Genomic DNA, 20981 nt, shown 5'->3' with positions numbered 1-20981 from the left:
TTTAAATACACAATCTCTCTCTCTCTCTCTCTCTCTTTGTGTGTGTGTGTGTGTGTGTGTGTGTGTGTGTGTGTGAGAGAGAGAGAGAGAGAGAGAGAGAGAGAGAGAGAGAGAGAGAGAGAAACTATTCCTATTTTTTGACTAGCTGTTATAAATTTAGGTCTCTCAGATTAATTTAATGATCATTTAAATGAGTCCCAAGGAAAATCTCTGTCCTGCTCCCCTTATTTTCAATACAACCCTAATAAATTTCTCAGGAACTTCAAAAGTCGACGATACTCTCAGAGTGCCCACTTTATACCTTTGTCTTTGGCGGGGTGGGGTGAGGGGAAGCGATCTCTAATTTGTTAGTCTTTCGTTAGTTTGTTCTTTCATTCATTCATTCACTCCGGCCAAAGAGCTTTCAATCTCCAGGCTTTTCCATTCTGGAGGAAATCCTAGCATTATCTCAATTGGGAAATTCTGCATACAGAGCAGGTGGGCATCTCAAGTGAAATGGGGCAAGTGAGACAAGGAGGGGGAATGGGAGGAGATGAAAGGAGGAGGACAGCAAAATAATGAGCTTGGATAAATGATTTCCTAAAAACAACATTTCAGCTGGGACTCTGGGAACTGCTTCTGGATCCAGCTGGTCAAAGTTTTCCTCGGTCTGACACTCTGGTAATGCACACCCTAATATGTGCTTCTAGTCCTCGCCCTCCCACTTCCAGCAGGTAGCTCAGGCTGACCACTTGCCTTTCCTCAGGTATATCCTAAAGAAGGGAGGAAAAGAGGAAAAAAAAAGGAGAGGAAGAGACAGAGACAAAAACTGCGCGATTCAATGGCAAAAACAGAAAAATAAACACGGACAGACATAGACACACACACACACACACACACACAGACAGAAGACAGAAAGAGAGACAAGGAGACACAGATACAGACAGAGACACAGAACAGACAAGACAAGACCAAGACAGAGAAGAAGCGATGAAAAGGCATAGACGAAGAAAGACAATATGCTACGTTAGTCTTAGATGTAAATAAACACTGGCTAGTGAATCATAGGCTCAAGTTGAGGAGGACTTTCTTCTCTCTAGTAGTTGTATCGCCAGCGCCTAGTACTGTGTGCCCAGCATGATTGATTGTAAATCACAGGATTATAGTCTTACAACTGGATGATCATCTAGTCCAACCCTTCCTTTCATTCGACAAAAAAGTCAACTGGAGCTAAGAGACTAGCTCAAGGTCACACAGGTAAAAAAATAACAGACAATGGTTGAACCCAAGTCTAAACCCAATATTGTTCCTGATACACCGCGCTACTTCCCCGGAGATCCATCCAGACTTTGTATAGAGGGAGCACAACCTCCACCTAAGAACTTCCCACCCCTCCCCCATTACCCTTTCTTCTCTCACTCCGTGCCTCATCCCATTTATTAGTTTGAGACTAAAGCTTTAAGGCTCCGGAGCTGGACAGACACACACACTCGTGCATGCTAATTGCTAAAAACAACTGTTCCCCAGGCGTTTGATGGGCGCCGCGATCTGCTTCCCGGTATCTGTATTTTGCCCCGCGCGGAATGTCAAAGGGATTCTAAAGAGGCCAAAAGAAGGGCGGGGGCCGGTCCCAGTCGGGCACCTGCAGGGAGGCGAGGATGACGGTTCTCGTGCCTCTTCTTGCTAGGGAGAAGCCCAGGTACCTCCGCCACAGCCTGTTCTACCTCCCTGACTCACCTCCTAACAATGCCGCCTCTAATAACCACACAGGCAGCTACCCCTGGGAGTTTGGCTAACTGCGCTAATAGTTTGGGGAAACTATTCCAAGAAACAATACGGAAAGATCACTAGCCAGTTGTACATCCCCATCTCCAATCTGTCTCACGGAGGGGTTGGGAGCGAGTTAGTTTTAAATTCACAAGCAAATAAGCCAACCCAAAGATGCCACCTGGGCTCCCTGTAGGGTAAATGGACGACCAAAATGAAGGTGAGGTGAGGGAAGCCAGCCACCCGCACTTTCGGATATTAACCCTGAAAAAAGGAGGATTCCGGCAGGCGGTCGATCTTCTTTGCCTAGAAGTTTTGGAAGAAGCTTGGTAAGCTTCAGCTCCCACCTAATATACATGGTTTCACAGCGCACCCCCGCGCCCCAGTCTTTCAAAGCTGAGAAATCCACAGGAGTGCGAGTGACAGACCAGAGGACAGACAGCACTGGGACAAAGTGTTTCCCGGGGAGCTGTAGGTAGAGATGGAGAAGGATAGTCGTTTTTATGCAGTGAATTTTTTTTTTTTTAAACCATACCTGAAAATGCTTGAAGAAGGCTGAGATTCGAGTGATCTGCAGGCTAAGGCACCTGGAGGTGCATCTGGCTCTGTAAACACTGACAGCAGAAAGAGTCTCGTCCTGCTTGCGGGCTGCAGCACCAAGCCCCGCAGCTGTAGCCAGACAGCCCCAGGAAGCCGTAATCCATAGGAAAAGGGTCAGAAACACGCCTGGATCCTTTAACACCATCGCTTTGTGTGTGGGGAGGGGAAACAAGGGGAGTACAAGGAGCAAGAGACGCCTGGATAAGCTCCTATGCACCCGTCTGGTGCTGGACTACGAGGGGAACCTCACTGCTGCAGAAACTAAAAAAGAAAGTTCAATCATTCAACTCTGTTCACCCCCCGCCCTCCCCCTCCCCACTCTCCTCAGATCTCCCCTCCCCATCACACACCCCTCCCCTCACTCCCAGGAGGGGGTGGGGTGAGGGTGACAGGCGACGGTGCCATTGGCTGGAAGAAATGTGAGTGACAGTTGAGGCCGGGCTGTCCGTCCCTGGGCAGGTCTTACGAGCTGGAAGCAAAGGGGCAAGGAAAAAAGTGAAGGAGGGACTGGCAAAAAGTTACCCACCTCCTCCCATTCCACAGATATTCCGGCTTTGAAACCTGTATACACACCCATCTTCCCTCGTCCTCTTCTTCCTCTTTCTCCTCCTCCTCCTTCTCTTCACACACACACACACCTCAGGTAAAACACAGGCTCCTTGTATTCAGCTGTTGCCATCCAATATTGGAGATAATAGGCATTTGTGGCTGGACTCCCATCGGGAGGAAAAACAGGAAAGGATCTTAGGGACTTAGTGGCCTCAGGGGCATCAGAGGAACTGTTATATTAAATTCTAGACGAGTCATCTACCCAAATATCCAGAAGTTATCTACTCAAATTTACCTTAGCAAGGTAGCTCAATTTTTCATTTACTGAAAAATAAGTTTCTAATATGGGAATTTTATTTTTCCTAAGATATGATGAGCAGTACAGGGCAGCATGTTGAGGACTGAATTAAAAAGAGGCCATTAAAGAAGAGAAAAAGGAAGCAACATAATGTTATAGAATGAAAAGTAAATCTTGAATTGTAGAACTGAGAGCTAGAGGGTTACCTTAGAGATCAAACTAGTGCCGGGAATTTTTAACTTTGTGTTGCAGACCCCTTTGCTCATCTGGTGAAACATATAGGCCCCTTTTCAAAATAAATGCATATATATTATATATATAATATAAATGTAATATACGAAGTATATTACTTCATATATTAATACACTTCATATATTACATTTATATTATATATGTAATATAAATGTAGTATATATATATATGTAATATAAATGTAATATACGAAGTGTTATAAAGGAACCCATTTATATTTAAATAAAGTAATCAAAGTATTCACATACACACACACACACACAGACACAGAGAACACAGTCTGGGTTAAAAACCTCTGATCTAGTACAACCCCTTTAGTTTGAAGATAAGAAAACTGAGACAGAGAAATCATAATTATCTGTGCCAGTATTTAATCCAAATCATAGATCACAAAATTTAAAAGAAAACAAATTCTATCAACATTGACTCTTTTACATAAATGAAGAAATTAAGGCCCAGAGAGTGACTTGTCCAAGTCACAGAAATCAATAGCAGAGCTGGAATTTGAACTCATACAAATAAGCTGATTCTAAATCTAAAATATTTCCCCCTCAGTCACTATAGTTTATTGGTTTTCATTGCTTTTCTTATTAATATAGCCATCATTTTGCCCCATCTCAGCTTGAAAATGTTTCTTGTTATTTACAACCTCTATAATGAGGGGAAATACCTTTATCTACCTGAGTATCAGTTTTCCTCATCTGTAAATCAAGACTCCCAGTTCTACCTAAATCTACTGAAAAGAGTAGCAAGGAAGATATTACTGACCTTTTTTGTTTGAAATTGCTCTGATCTTCATTATGGGATGAGTCTAAGAAAAGAAAGAGATTAGTTTTTTTAATTGAGAAACACCTTGTAAAAATGGTCAACATTTATTAACAGATCCACATTGAAGCTTTCTTAGCAATTGATCTCTCAAGTTACTCTGATAATGCTTTCAAGGGTTAGTAAGTAGTTCCATAAAAGAAACTTCTCAGTTTGAGAATAGGATTTATCCCTCCAACAACTTTTCTCATATTTAAACTCCACTGAAATCCTAGTATTTTTGTATTTGGGGTATAATATTAAATTATCTGTGCCAGCCTTTTCAATCTTACAGAAATATAGGCCCCAAAATATGACAACCAAGACCATAAGATGGGGGGAGGGGTGGAGATGACAGAGGACAGAACCAAAACCAGAATTAATGTCTCTTGATTCCTACTCCAATGCTTATTTCACTAAAACTAAATTCTTTTTTGTATCATCTTGTATTTTTCTATCCTTTTCCTTAAACTTTTTACATTTTTTGATAATAAACTATTATACTTAGGAAGGGTCTTTATTGATTTCTCTCAATGACTGTATATTATAATATGCCAAAGATATGATTAATAACTAAAATGACTAAAATGAATCAAAGCTATTTGATGTTTGATGTTATAATTCTTTATAGTACTTTGAGGTTAGCATGATCTTTTAGATCCAGTGCTGACCTTGTTTACGGGAAGGCAAGGATTGTAAACATACCATACATATTAGAAAAATCACTTTATATTTCCAAAGCTCAGTGTCTATATCTTTACCCCCCCAAAAAAAGTATCATAGCCTTACTCATGGGGTTATTTTAAGGCTCAAGTGAGAATATATATATGTTTGTATAATATGTAACACATATATGTGTATATATGTACATACACAAATAGATGTACACTGCTAAAACTTTAAAGTTCTAAGTCATTATTATTACACTAAGTGTTATGGAAGGTAGAAATATTGAGTATTTGAGAATGCATAGATCGCTATCTTCAGAAATGTTTCCTTTTATATATAAGTGATTTAAAAATCTCATTAGCAATGTATTTATGTATACTAATACTGAAAAATTAAAGTATTCAGATATCCATACTCCCTTACATTTAAATACATGTATATTCTAATAGGAACACACCTAAGTCTACCAAATCCATAATGGATCTGTATATATACAAATTATATATTTACACACACTCAGAATTTAGTTTAAAATGTTCAAATTCTTAAATATGGATATCTTATTTAATCTGATAGAATATAAACTCTTCTTTGAGGTCGGGAGCAGTTTCATTTTTGCCTTTGTCTAGTCAGAGTTTATAAGTACATGGCAGGAAGGACTAAATAACCATATACTAATTAATTGATGGTAGTCCTCCCAATTAGTTCTTTCAGTCTGAATACATCTTATATCTTGACTATTTTGCCATATTTTCTTTCCTTATAACTTAACCACTGTGAGATCTAAACATCTCATTACCATTTTAATATAGCCAAAGCATGTTGTTTCTTTTTAAATAGGTAATCTAATATAAATATCTATGTATTCAATGTTAATAAATTGTTCCAATAACCCACACATGTATTTGTCTTTATATGTAGTAAAAGGTATTACAAAATCAACAACTTTGACTTTACTAAAGAGTCTCGGTTATCAGGCCCAACAACAACTTTCTATTCAGGTCACTTAAAATTTCAATGAAATGATTGAGCTCAAATGATTTTCTTAGAGCTCCCAAAATCTATGATTGAAATCCTAGTTACCTGGATAATAATATTATTTCTATAGAAAACTATTGCATAAAAGCAAAGTCTAAGATGTTATTTTTTTTTTTTTGATTGATTTCATTACTACAAGGACACTTGTGTTTTGTGTAAGTTTTATTGTCTTTTCATTTTTGAATTACTAAAATATTTTCATGAAACAGAATACAAATTTCAAATATGTATATTGTTAGATGTAAAGTTATACTAGTAGAACCTATTAGTGCACTCATGATTTTTATTGTCTATATTTTAAAAGTAACTTTAATTCATAATTAACATAGCATAAAATATTATAACAGAGATAAAAAAATTATGAACTTTTAGCAAAAACTTCTAACGCTTTGAATGAATCCCTATACTTTATTTTAAAAGTGTATGCTTATGCATGTTCTATGCATATTCTATGCATGGTAAGCATGTTTGGCTTATCATAAAAAAGAAAGAAACTGAGTACTTGCTAAGTAGAACTTTTGATAAAAGATATTAGCCTAATCTGCACTTAGAGAGAACTGTAGGCACTGAATATGGATCACAACACAGTATTTTCACTTTTTTTGATTATAATTTGCTTGCTTTTTGTTTTTTTTCTAAATTTTTTCCTTTTTTGATCTGATTTTTCTCGTGCAGCATGATAATTGTGGAAATATGTATAGAAGATTGGATTACTTGCCTCTAGGGAAGGGAAAGGAGGAAGAGAGGGAGAGAAAAATTTGGAACACAAGATTTTGCAAGGGTGAATGTTGAAAATTATCTATGCATATGTTTTGACAATAAAAAGCTTTATAAAAAAGAAAAATATTAGGGTAGCTTGGTGTGTTTTCATTTTACATAATACTGCAAATTTTATCTATCAGAGTAGTTACAGACCATTCACCATGAATTACAAAATGAATTATAGGACACTTCCCCATTAGATTTATCTTTAATTGTAGATTAAATGAAATTTGAAGCAAAAAAAGGTATTCAAGCCAGTAAAATTTAAGATTTATACTGCTTGTACTGTGTTTGTGAAACCCTAACACTACCAGATGGGCAAACTATGCAGCACTAGGAAATGGAATATCTTGAGACAAAACAAAAACGAAATTCTAGAAATATGAATTAGACACATTCCTATTTTTAAAAGTTGCTTTTGTTTTGAAATTACACACATTTATAGATTAACTTCACTCTATGAAGGGTCTCTTGGAACAAAGCAAAGCAATAAGTAAAATGAATAATGCAGTGTCTTCATCTGAAAGTTCATGCAACATTCTATCAATTTGTTTATTTTGTCAATTGTTTGTCAATTTATTTACATATATAGACACTATGCATATATACATATGCATACAATATGTGTGTGATGACAATGTATATGTCATATACATACATATACACATATGTATGTACACATACATATGCACATATATCTATCTATATCTATGGGGAGATGGCATCCTTCCAGTTCTCTATTTTTTAATATTTAAAAAATGAACAGAAATTTATTTTCTCTCCTTACCTTGGACCCTAGAGGGGAAAATAAATTCCTCCTAGCATGTATTCATAGTAAGGAATAACAAATTAATAGCTATAAAATAATATCTAGCATTTACTTGGAGCTTTAAGGTGCTATCATCCAATTTCACAAGTGAGGGAACTTAGGCAGGTTTAGTGACTTTCATTTAGATATCGCCATGTATAGAGAACTGGCACTAGAGACAGAGATATCTGGTTTTAAATTTAGCCTCAGAAACTATGTAAACTGCATAAGTTATTTAGCCTCTTTTTGCCTCGGGTTCCTCAACTATGAAATGGGGATAATATCCCTATCTCTCAAGGTTGTGAGGATCAAATAAAATATTGGTAAAACACTTAACATAGTACACATAGTAGGCACTTAGTAAATACTCTTTAATAAATTCTTCCTTGGCCAAGGTCAAATAAAGGCACTTGTCTGGTAGTGGATATGAACCACTTTGCCACTTCATTGTTTATTTTGTACTTTAAATCTATCACTTTTCTATTTTTGTGTCACACACAGCTTGTGTGTGAAGCTGCTGCAAACTTCTAAGACACTATACTTTTCAAACACTAGCTTGAACCTTGTGGGTTAGATTTTTCCAGTTAATTTACTTGACTCTGATGTCTATTGACTTAAATGAATAAAAAGTAATACATTAATGAATGAACACCAAAAGAAAAAAAAATTCACCAAATTTAACTTAAAAAACAAATTGTAACCAAAGTTATTGGCTCATCTCTTTTTAGGATTTCAGAAGTAACATGAAATATAATAATTTCACAATCAAGTGGCATTGATTGTCCATTTTATTTGACAAATATGTCAATTAGATGTCCTACATTCGATTAAAAGTAGAGCAGAAACTTCAATGTAATTGTCTTTTATGGCTTAGATCAAATAGAGGCATTCAATCAGTTTCCTAACATTAAAATGTTCATCATCCAATAAAAAAATCAGATTTTTTGAGAGGACAAAACTTTGTTAATGCTCATTCTAAGGTCATTTTTAAATAGATAGTCAAGGAAGTTTTCACTTAATTTAAAAATACTTATTAAATGCCAACTACGTACAAAGTATCTAGGTAGAGACACAAGAAAAGATCAAAGCATGATACATGCCCTGATAGAACTCACATTCTCATTTGTGTTGATAGATTGGCATACAAATAAGATTTTAGTTGATTTCTAATATGGAATGATTAGATGTTTGTACTAAGTGGGGAGGAATATAATGATGACATTTCTCTTGGGGAAAGGGAATTGATATATATTTTCCAAGTATAGCAATTTGAGTGAAATAATTTCTTTTGATTGATACATATGAATCTAGGTTGGAATAACTTTTTTTTACTAGTGTCCATGCCAAAATGCAAAAAGAGTTCCTCCAAAGGTATACTGAAAAATCAGGACATGTTGCCATTGGATCTATTATAAACACCAAAATGGATTTCTCCGTCCAAAATGCATTTAGTTTCTATGTCTTCCTGAGAATGAGAATTTTCTTTAAAATATAATTTATAGTTTGCCAGTTTTTTACGTCATTTTCCTTCCTTGAGAATAGATATGTTTCAGACAGTGGCAATTAATATCAGAGATACAGGATCAAATGAAAATATCCAGTCCAAGCCCAGTATGCTGCAAGTTTTAGTGATTTGACAGCTAAACATTTCAGTCATCACTCAGATTTCACCTTCCTTTTTAACATTTAGGGGATGGGAGTAGCTTATTACTCTGCATTTATCTACATCATCTTCCCCAAATATGTCTTATAAGCTTTGAGTGATGTAAAGATACTGATTATTTAAGAAGTTTCATGATGAAACAATCAATCATCAAGATCCACAACTTGAGGAAGAATCTTTCATGATCTTAAAGTAGTTATTTTTGTATATGTATATAAGTATATGAATAATAGATAAATAAATAAACATGTATCTATTTATATATGTATATACATTATACATATATAATACATAAGCACATTCTACATACATATTTATGTGTATATGTGTACATACATATTTTTGTATATTGTGTAATATATGTATATATCTAGATGCAGGTCTGTGTTTCCTTTTCTTTGTTTTTTCCTGAGACAATTGGGGTTAAGTGACTTGCTCAGGGTCACACAGCTAGGAAATGTTAAGTGTCTGAGGCCAGATTTGAACTCAGGTCCTCCTGACTTCAGGGCTGGTACTCTATCCACTATACTACCTAGCTGCCCTTGTGTTTCCTTTTGTAGAGCTTTCAACCTTTATTAAGTTCATAGGATGACATGTATTCATGTAAAAACAAAGTAAAAGTAATTAGAAACTTTGAATATGAGAAATTGAGCCATTGAAAGGAATGTCAAATTGGAAATGTTTTTTGGAATTTTTAAAAAAGTTTAACAAATATGAATATGTATGTAACTCTTTGTATGATACTAGTTCCATACAAAGAGTTACTTTTTACAATACTCCATCATGACTAACCACTCATGTAATCATAAAAGATATATTTATATGCATGTCATATGACACCTTTGTATATATGCATTGTGTATACAAGGTTTTCCAAAGGTTATTTTAGCACATGCAGTGTGTGTGTATGCACATATGTATGTATACACATATAAATGTTTAACCCATGCATACCTGCACATGTACAGTGTGTGTGTGTGTGTGTGTGTCATATGTGCTTACACAGACAGGACATGCAATATTGACATGCAATGTAAATAGTTAGCACATTTTTGTATTTGTATTAATGCTTCTCTTTACTAACCACACAATGTTATTAATTTATAACAGTTTTAGTATGCTTTATTTAATACCCCCCCCTGCAAAAAAAAAAAAAAAACTTTCTGGTAAAATATGTGGTATGTTTCCCTATTTCATAGTGCTGACTACCTAGGTTAGGGAAAAGTTAAATTAGACACAGGCTAAATAGTGACAAGGACTGGATCTCTGATTTAATGAGCATAGAGAATTCTTTGCAATGTACAGAATTCTTTACAATCTAGAGTTGCCTAGAACAAACATTGAGAGATTTATTTACCCAGAGTTACATAGCCAATTGGTTTAAGAAATAGAACTTGAACTCAAATTTTCTTGGTTCTGGGGAAAGCTGTCTATCCAGTATATCAGTGCTGTCTCTCTTAATCTTAAATTAAAATTTAAAAATCCATTGACAGTTTAGAGAATCTAGAAAGGAACTTTACCATTACACATTTTTCCTGGGGTTCTACTCAATATAGCTCACTAGAAGTGTCTATGTTTCACTTTATCAGATAATCAGAATAGTAAAATAGAGAAATAATATAATTTAAATTTTTGTTAGCCAAATTCGTATAGCCTTTCCAACTTTTTCCCTAGTTCTATCAAACATTAATTCTTAACATGTTCTCAAATATATCTTTAAATTTAAATTCCCCAACCACTATCACCACCCCTTATCATTCATTCATTCTTTCATTCATTTGAATATTCAGCAAATATTTATTGAGTATTCACTATATAAGGTGCAGTGCTATCAAACTTACTCAATTACTGTTATGCATGAAAATCTATCCCATAGCCTAGCCTAAGCAATTTCCAATGTTTTGTTTCTTACCACAAATTTTGAAAATTTTGTGAAGATTTAAAACATCTTTCTTACAGACTTCATCAGTTTCAAACAAGAATTTTCCCCCCATGCTCAGCCTTGTAGTATTTCTATATGTAACTTCTGTTGACTTCAGTGTCTTAGCATAACAGCTGCTGGACATAGCAAGTGAGGCCTGTGTTTCTGAGCATACAAAAGACTTGCTGTTCAGTGATAGTAAAACTGAACTCACTAGGACATTTATTTGCCTTTTCAAGGAGAGTAAGAAATGTAGAGATCTCTCAAATCCTAATTCAAAAGGAAAAAAAAAAAACTACAGTAAATAATTATAAATTTCCAAGATAATCTACATATAATTACATAATCCCATTGATATGAAAAATGTCTTAATAAATATGCAGGTGTTAATAAGCAATTCAAATATGAAAAATTAACATCTCCATTCTAAGCCCCTTTAGTGACTAAAATATTATGTGGTTGCATACAAACATATATTTTGAGGGCATGAAATCAATCTAAATATATATATTAAGCTATTAACACACTGAAAAGGTGTATAGAAGCTAAATCAAGAAAAGATGCATGAATTTTTTATGGGATTTCATTCAGTTGAGTCCCCATTTTTTTTTACTTTCTGACCCACTTGCCACATGAAATTTGGTTTGAACTATAAAGAAATAAATCACTCCTTTTTGGCTTTTACTGTTTAGTTCCAATCAAATGATTTAATTTTTTTTTGTCTTATTTTAAATTAACATACAGAATAATACTTTACAGTATAAAATACCATTAAAGTATTTTAACTGTCTTGATAAATAAACTAAATACTGATTCTATTTTATTTTACTTTTTTATGTTTTAAAACTGACATTCACATTAGGCTATTTAAATACCAACTGATTTGGAGACAAGTTTCTTTAAATTTAGTAGGAAGTTTTCTACAGGAGACAGCGCCACACACTGGTCAAAAGAACAAGATATAAAAGAAAGAGAAAGCTTACTTTTGAACTGAGATAATCTAATTTTATGGTGAGGCTTTTAAACTCTTTAAAAGAATTTAGTTTGAGTGTGGTAGTTCTGTGATATTATCAATTAATTCCCACATTTGATCAATTCTAGGGTGCATTTGGGAATGGAAAAGTCTTACTGTTTAAATATAGTCACTGAAGTGAATTAAAGAATAAATCAGCAAAATGGTTTTTAGATTTTTCATGTGATTTTTGCTGGCTTTTTAGAAACTTCTCTGAAGATATCCCGTCCAATTAAATGATAAAGATGGTATTTATATTCATTAGCTTTTAAAAGAAGGTTTTGTTCCAGAAGTTTACTGGAGAGCAAATGCTTGCAATGCATGTAATAGTTGCTTCTTGGGGATTTGGTTAAAGTCGGGGAGAGGGGGGTGAGGGGGGAAGAGTCGGGAGAAAAACTTTTCAGAAGAAGATGTGAATACAGTCTTATGCTTTGTGGAAATGAAATCAGTACAAACTTGTGACAAAGCCGGCAGTAATAGAGGAAAGGGTGATATAACAACTACCTTCCTTAAGCCTCCCCTATCTGCCCTAGGTAAAACCAGCAATCAAAACAGATTAAGATAAGCAAATTTAAGCTAGGGAAAAACATAGCAGACCTAGGAAGTTTGTGTGAGTAAATAGAGCAAAAATTTTTTTTTCAAATCTCTTTGTATATTCCTTTGGAGAGGTGAAGAAGGATGGCAGCTAATGGCTTACCCCCTTTTTGACCCTCTTCCTGCCTTTTTTTTTGTTGTTGTTCCAGTCTCATTATAAGTTTCTGAATACTGTCTGATTTCATCTCAGATGTCTAATGCAAAATGCACCTGCTTTCCTCCAATGTTCCTTCTAAATACATGTATAGAAAAAACACATATATACATATATGTGTATACACATACATATATATGATATGCATATATATGTATATTATATATTTATATGAATACATATATATATATAAAAGTGCATATATATGGCTCTACATTGCAAAAATTTATACCCATATAAAGGCATACTTGTATTTTTTTAAATATACAAACACATATATTATATGAAGAGAGGATAGAAGGTATGCCTGGTGAGGAATTTATTTGCCTTTTTGCTTGTTTTCACAGGGAACACTGAGGAAACTTATAAGCCACAAAAGATTGACATTCCTGAATCTTGAGTCACTATTAATTCAGGGTTGATAGTGGAGGAGGAGAAAGAGTTCTTTAAAAGACTCATGCACCAATTTATCTGGTCACAAGAATAATTTACCTAACAAGTTTTATGTTTATATTGATAGTTAATGAGTTAATAATAAGTTACTATTTATCAAATAGTAAATGATAGTTTATAATGATAGTTAATAAAAATGATAGTTATTATAGCTAATAATTAGCTATAATGATAGCTAATTGATAGCTAATGATAGATGATTTCTATGGGATCATTTTTATCTATTAGGAACATATTGCTATTATCTTAATGATATTACCCTTGTTCTTCCTCTATGATAGGGACAAATGTTCAAAAAAACCTGTAACAAATCATTCACACACAAAATCACTGATCTGAGAACTGCAATAAGTCAGTTGAAACAAGTAGGTAATTTTGAATGCTGCACTAACTCCTTCAGATCATTAGTGTTCCATGGAGTAAATTACTACTTCCTTACATTGCATCCACTCATAGTAATTAAAGTGATCTCTTTATTTTTTCCAGGACAGAACACCTACCTTAAAAAAAAAAAAAAAAAAAAAAAAGGAATGTTCAGTATTGATTCTAAATTTCCCACATCTATTTTTAATTTTTTTAAGGTTAAAAAGACAACTTGTTCTTTATCAATTTAGCATTTATTAAAAAAAAAATAAAAGCTAGATTTAACATTAGCCCTGGATTAAGGTTTTTGTTTTCCTTGAAAACCTAGAGTGGGAGTTTTTCATTCAGTCAACATTTAACAAAACTCACTCAATGTTTACCAGGCCTGGATAAATAATGGACATCTCTCTCCCTCTACAAAACTATCTAGAACTAGAGATAAGATATGAATACTGATTGTGATTTCAATATCAGGCTTAGGAATTTAGGCTATTCCACTGTTTATCAATCTTTTTTCTGTCTTTGGCACAGTAGCATTTTTTTTTTTTTTTGGAAGAATCTAGTGTGGGATATTCTAGCATGTATTATATTTGCAAGTGTAAACTCCATACAATTCCTGGCATCTTGGGAAACTCATGAAATTAGTGTGTTGTGGCACATTCTCACAGAAGTATAACTAGTTGACCCCCAAAGCCCATTCTAGTCCTATATCTATGGTTTTGTGATTTTATACTAACAGCACTAGAAGATTTTGAGCAAAGAAGTATAAATAGTGTATAAGGAATGATGTGATCACAACTGTGAATAAGGAAACTTTGACAGCAAAAAATGAAATTGGAGGTCTCAAGACAAAAAAAAAACATTTAGGAGGCTCTGTAAAGGATAGAGAATATGAAGGTGGTACAGTGGGAATGGAATAAAACAAAAAGGCAGGGGATATATAGGAGAAATACTATTGAGGTTGAATGGGCAGAGCTTGGCTACTAATAGAAAATTGGGAAGTAGACAGAGATAATAAGCTTATTTAGTACCCTGTTCAGTCTAGGCAAAGTTTAAAGTTTTGACTCCTCTATATTTGCAAATGGTTTTGTTATTATTCATTAAAGCCCAGCTTCCTAAACAGATAAAGATCCCACCTGGGGTCTTGTTGCTGAATGTTAGGGTCACAAAATTATGATTTATCATCAGTAAATATTTGGTTTACATATCTATTTTATATGCCTATATATTCAGGATCGTCTAAAATTTTTTTCAGTCAATAAACATGTATTAAACATATATTATGTCCCAAGTAACAGACTAAGTCCTGGAGATACAAAAAAAAAAAAAAAAAAAAGACTAGACAATTCCTGCTGTCAGGGAACTCACAATTTGGCAGGGGGATGGAGATAATAAGCAAACTATGTACAAAGGATATATAAGATAGGCAGGGAAGGTTCTAGAATTAAGGACTGATAAAGGCTTCCTGTAGAAGGTAAGATTTTAAATGGGAGTTGTGGGAAGCCAGTAGATAGATTTAAGGAGTATTCTAGACTGAGGGGGACAACCAGAGAAAATGCCCAGAGCTGAGAGATGGAGTGTCTTGTTCATGAAACAGTGAGAAGACCAGCTGGATGCAAGAATGTGTTTAAGAAAGAAAGGTATAAGAAGACTGAAGAGGGCAGGGAGGGGATAGGAAGGGGAAGATAAATTTTGAAGGGTTTTTTATTGAAGCTTTTTATTTTCAATACATATACGCGAATAATTTTTCAACACTGATCCTTGCAAAACTTTGTGTTCCAAATTTTTCCCTTTCTCCCCACCTCTTTCTCTAGATGGCAAGTAATCCAATATATATTAAACATGTTTATATGTTCATATATATATATGCATAATATATATATATATATATATAGAAGGATTTCGCCAAATAAAGGAGTTTTGGTTTTGATCCTAAGAGGACAGGCAATCACTGGAGATTATTGATTGAGAAATGGGTATGACATGGTCAGATCTGAGTTTTAGTAAAATCACTTTGACAGCTGAACAGAGAATAAATTCAACTAGGGAGAGAATTGTGTGACAGGCAGACCAACACACATAAATGGTATCTCCTCATTACAGATGAGAAAACTGAGAAAGATGATCTGCCCAAGATCAAATAACATGTAAAAATTTCTTGGATCACAAGTGGAAAAAGTTTAAGATCCCTTCCACCAGAGATCTTCAATCTAAATTTATGACATAGCCGCTAGACTGATAAATCACACAATAAATATTTTTATGGAGAAGGGAAATTTCTGGTGTTAAAATGTTGATTTATTAAAAGGATATTGAAAAACATTCTTCAACATATCATTCTTTTTGCTAAGCACTTGGCAATCATCATCATTATCACATTTACAAAGCATTTTGAGTACTTTTTTGCAAATATATGTATGTATGTATACGTGTGTGTGTGTATTAATCCTCTACAACAGCCTGAAGACATGGGTGACCCCATCATCATACAGTTATTAAGTATCTGATGCTGTATTTGAGCTCAGGCCTTCTTGACTCTAGGTCCAGGGCTTTATTCACTGTACTATCTACTTATCTTAACCATCTCTAATGCCAGCTCTGCAAATGATTTTTTTTTTAATTAAGGCTTTTTATTTTTAAAATATATACATGGATGATTTTCAACATTCACCTTTATAAAACCTTGTGTTTTTCCCTAGATGGCAAGTGATCTAATATATATGTTAAACATGTGCAATTCTTCTATACATATTTCCACAATTAGCATGCTGCACAAGAAAAATCAGATCAAAAAATGAAAAAAAATGAGAAAAAAACAAAATGCAAGCAAACAACAAAAAAAGTGAAAATGTACATAACATCACAACATATGTGATCTACACTAATTTCCCACAGTCCTCTCACTGGATGCACATGACTTTCTCATTACAAGATCATTGGAACTGGCCTTATTCATCTCATTGTTGACAAGAGCCATGTCCATCAGAATTGATTGTAGTATAATCTTGCTATTGCTGTGTATAATGATCTCCTGGTTCTCTGAAAATGATTTTTTTAAAGAATTAGAAAGACAATTTGTTCCTTATTAATTCTTCTGACTCCAAAGTTCATGAGGTACCAATCAAATAGTGGTTCAATTAATAGAAGCCAGGAAGGAGACTTATGACAGGCAGATTTAGGAAGGACATTTTTAATAGCTGACATTTTTATTGTACTTAGAGGTTTCTAAAGTACATTTATCTATCTTATTTCCATTAGTTCTCACAAATTCTGTGGTATAACGTCTACGTTTTTTATTATTGCTATGCTAAAAATGAGGAAACTGAGAACCTGGAAAAGTTAATTGGTTTGCCAACATCGTCCAATGAGAGGCAGAATCTTAACCAAAATCTCTGGTGAGTTGTCTTTTAATTTTTTTCCATCAAAACCCACTAATGCTTTTGCATTAATATTGCTATTTAAGATGCCATGGGGAATCTTTGGAGTTATACAGTGACACTGAAAAATGGGAGTCAGGGATTAAAAGAAGTCATGTCTGAAGGCATATATGTGAGAATTATCTACACAGAGTGTGATAGTTGAAGCCGTGGAAGTGATTAGATCATTAATGAAAGAGTTACAGAGAGAAAAAACAAGATTTAAGAAACCAGTGCTTTAAGCTAGAATCAAGGGAGGTACAGGAGTCAATGAAGAACATAAAGAAGTAAATTTGAAAAGTGAGCCAGAAGCCAAGGACAAGTAAAACAACCACAAATAAATTATATTCAAATAGTATCAATTTCATAAAAAAATCAAAGAAAATAAGGACCAAGAAATTTTTTTTAGGAACTGCAAAATTACACAGAATTTCAAAATTGGAAGAGCATCTATTCCAACCCAGATAAATGATCAGCAAATTTAGAAACATCTCCACTCCAAACATTCATATGAATTATTTATGACTCTACCTGTAGTAGAAAATTCTGAGCTCATATTGATCAGATCAGCCATAGTCAGACACACTATACCTTAATTACAACATAGTCATGTTGATCCTCTTCAAGAATAAAAGACAACCAATCCAACCCACACTTGAAAACTAATTTCTTGGAAAGTGCCATCCTCATCCAGAGAGAGAACTATGGAGATTGAATGGATAAAAAGCATAGCATTTTTACCTTTGTTGCTGTTGTTATTGTTTATTTCCTTGGGTTTTTTCCTGTCTTTTGACAAATGTGGAAATGTTTAGAAGAATTCCATATGTTTAACTTATATCAGATTACTTGCTATCTAGGAGAAGATGAAGGAAGAGAAGGAGGGAGAAAAATTTGGAACACAAGGTTTGACAAAGGTAAATGTTGAAAACTATCTTTGCCTATATTTGGAAAAATAAAATTTTATCAAATTAAAAACAATAATCCCTTCTATGATAATTCTGTGGTCATCCAGTCTTAAGTTAAAGATCTCTAAGGGAGAAATCTTCCAAGGTAGCCCATTCCACTTTGGGATATCTTTAATTATTTGAAAGTGTTGTTGTTGTTTTCTTCTTTACATTGATAGCTGATCCTTATCTTTTATTTTTTTTAAATTTCATTTTTTTATATAAGAGCAATAAGGGGTTGCAGAAAATTTGCATTTGAAAGAGTATGTTAAATTTTTCCTTTATACATATTGTCAAAGTATGCTTCTAGACTAACAACAACAAAAAATCCACAAACAAAACATGGTGGGATCTTTCATATTGGTAACATTAATGCTACTTCTGAGGGAAAAATAAGGTTTATGAAAGGCTTTCTAAAAACTCTGTTGATGAGATACTATATGTTTCTTGAAGAATTTTTACTCTGTTTTTTATGCTATAGCTAATGACGGATAGAAATCATAAACTGCGAACAAATATTAGCAAATTCATTGATTAAGGACATGTTTATTAATTGTCATCTAATGGCGTTAACTTAAAATGTAGTATTCTAACTTTGTTACCATCATTATTTCCTTGTAGTGTTGTCTCCTTCCTTGAATTTCCCAAGGATATAGGAATTACACATTGTTTAAGCAGGGCCCACCTTCAGTCAATATTTCTGCAGGATGAAAGTTCCTAGGAAGGCAGAGTTTCTTACACTACATAGTGATTATTTTTCACAATCAAACTATAAATAACCATGTCCCTATTACTAGAGATATTTCCTTTTTATGTATATTAGTCCCAGATTGGTGTTTAGCTGTACTTTTTATAAAATTATTCAAAAGCTATATTTGTACAATTAGAATAAATAAATTTAGGTTATCTGGATAAAGCTTTAAGTCAAAACATTCAGATAATTAATTTAATTATCACATTTTTTCCCAGTGAAACTTTAGCTTTTCTATGGCATCAATAAAAGGTTAAATACCATCAATATTTATTCAAATATTTCAGGAAAAGAAGTTTTGTTCAAATATTTTATTCAATTTTATATTTGTTACTGTAAGGCACAAATATTTGTTTGCCTACAAGAAAGAACAATGAAAAAACATATTGTCTTAGGTTCATCTTTTAAACAAAGAAGCCATTTGATCACAGATGTTAGCTTAGGAGTGTTCCACAGATTTTAGTTTCTTTTTGTTGCTCCTAATTAATTGTATTTTAAAAACATTTTTGTTTAAAGTTTTGAGTTCCAAATTCTCTCTCCCCCTTTTTTTCCTCTCTTCATTCCTCCCTCACACAATAAACAATCAGATATAGGTTTATATATATGCAATTATGTAAAATATCTCCATATTAATTATTTTGTATAAGAGACTCAAATAAAAAGAGAAAACGAATGAAAGAAAGTGAAAAATAGCATGTTTCAGTCTGTAGTCAATCAATTGGGAGGCAGATGCTTCACTATTCATCCTTTGGGATTGTCTTGGATTATTGTATTCCTAACAGTAGCTATCATTCACAATTTTTCATTGAATATTGTTATTACTGTGTTCAACATTCTCCTGGTTCTGTTCACTTCACTCTGGACCAGTTCTTTTGTTTTTCAAGTTTTCTGAAATCATTGTTTTTCATTTCTTATAGCACAATATGTTCTATTTCAATCATATACCACAACTTGTTTAACCCTTGGTGGACATCCAATTATTAACCACCACAAAAAGAGTTACTATAGATATTTTTGTACAAATAGGTCTTTTCCCCTTTTTTGTATGTCTTGGGGATATATATATCTAGCAGTGGTCTTGTTGAATCAAAGGATATGCACAGTTTTATAGTCCCTTGGGCATTGTCCCAAATTGTTGTCCAGAATAATTAGTTTACAATCCACCAACAATGTCCCAGTTTTCCCACATACTCTCCAATATCCAACATTTCTTTTTTGTCCTATTAGCCACTCTGATAGGTATGAAGTAGTATTTCAGAGTTCTTTTTAATTTGAAATTTTCTGATCAATAATGATTTAGGACATTCCTAATATGACTATGCATAGCTTTGATTTCTTTGTTTAAAAACTGCATGTTCATATTCTTTGACCATTTCTCAATTGGGGAATGACTTGCATTTTTATAAATTTGACAAAGTTCCTTATTTGAAAATAAGACCTTTAATAGAGATACATGTGGCAAAAAAAGTTTTCCCTCTTCCTGCTTTCCTTATAATTTTGATTGCATTGTTTATACAAAAATTTTTCAAAAATGTTATATAATCAAAATTATTTATTTTACATTTTGTAATGTTCCCTATACCTTATTTGGTACTAAATTCTTCCCTTATAAATACATAGTTTGGCTTCTTCCTATGAAACATAAAACCTGTGAAATTCAAGCATATCTGCAAATGATAACTAATAGTCAAGGTTCATAAGAAAATACAAACATCAAAAATTATCTCATCTGTTGTCATCATATAAACAGTTTATCCACAAATGGTTTTCCTTTTTTTCCCCTGAGGCAATTGGGGTTGAGGGACTTGCCCAGGGTCACACAGCTAGGAAGTGTTAAATGTCTGAGACCAGATTTGAACTTAGGTCCTCCTGACTTCAGGGATGGTACTCTATCCACTGCACCATCTAGCTGCCCCATACTTTCCCATTTTAAGTGGATGAGATGATTCCATGCAATGTCAGACCTTTCATTAATGGTGATAATCACTAACAACAAAAACAACAAACACATTTATTGGTATCCACTAGGCAATGGGCACCTTGGAAGGATCTGGGAATACAAAGGGCCATAAGACATCAAGCCCTCTCAGTAAGTTTACACTATCTAGATTTTCTGCTAAGTATATTATACACTATTAGCTGAAGAAAAAAGGGAGTAGTATTCTATTATAGAATATATTATTC

The 20981-nt window shown here is 33.7% G+C and overlaps 1 protein-coding gene across 1 annotated transcript in view; it reads right to left on the bottom strand.

Annotated features, from left to right (window-relative positions):
• The window catches only part of ANOS1 (anosmin 1), a 230743-nt gene extending 228091 nt beyond the window's left edge, over positions 1 to 2652 (bottom strand). The window contains exon 1 of the mRNA XM_003765590.3: positions 2282 to 2652. Within this exon, the coding sequence (XP_003765638.1) occupies positions 2282 to 2491 (210 nt within the window). The 5' untranslated portion in view covers positions 2492 to 2652. The remainder of the gene's footprint in view (positions 1 to 2281) is intronic.
• Positions 2653 to 20981: the final 18329 nt, after the last annotated feature.

Source organism: Sarcophilus harrisii, chromosome 3 (assembly GCF_902635505.1).
Source record: "Sarcophilus harrisii chromosome 3, mSarHar1.11, whole genome shotgun sequence".
Lineage (NCBI taxonomy): Eukaryota > Metazoa > Chordata > Mammalia > Dasyuromorphia > Dasyuridae > Sarcophilus > Sarcophilus harrisii.
This window is presented reverse-complemented; position numbering and strand designations above follow the sequence as displayed.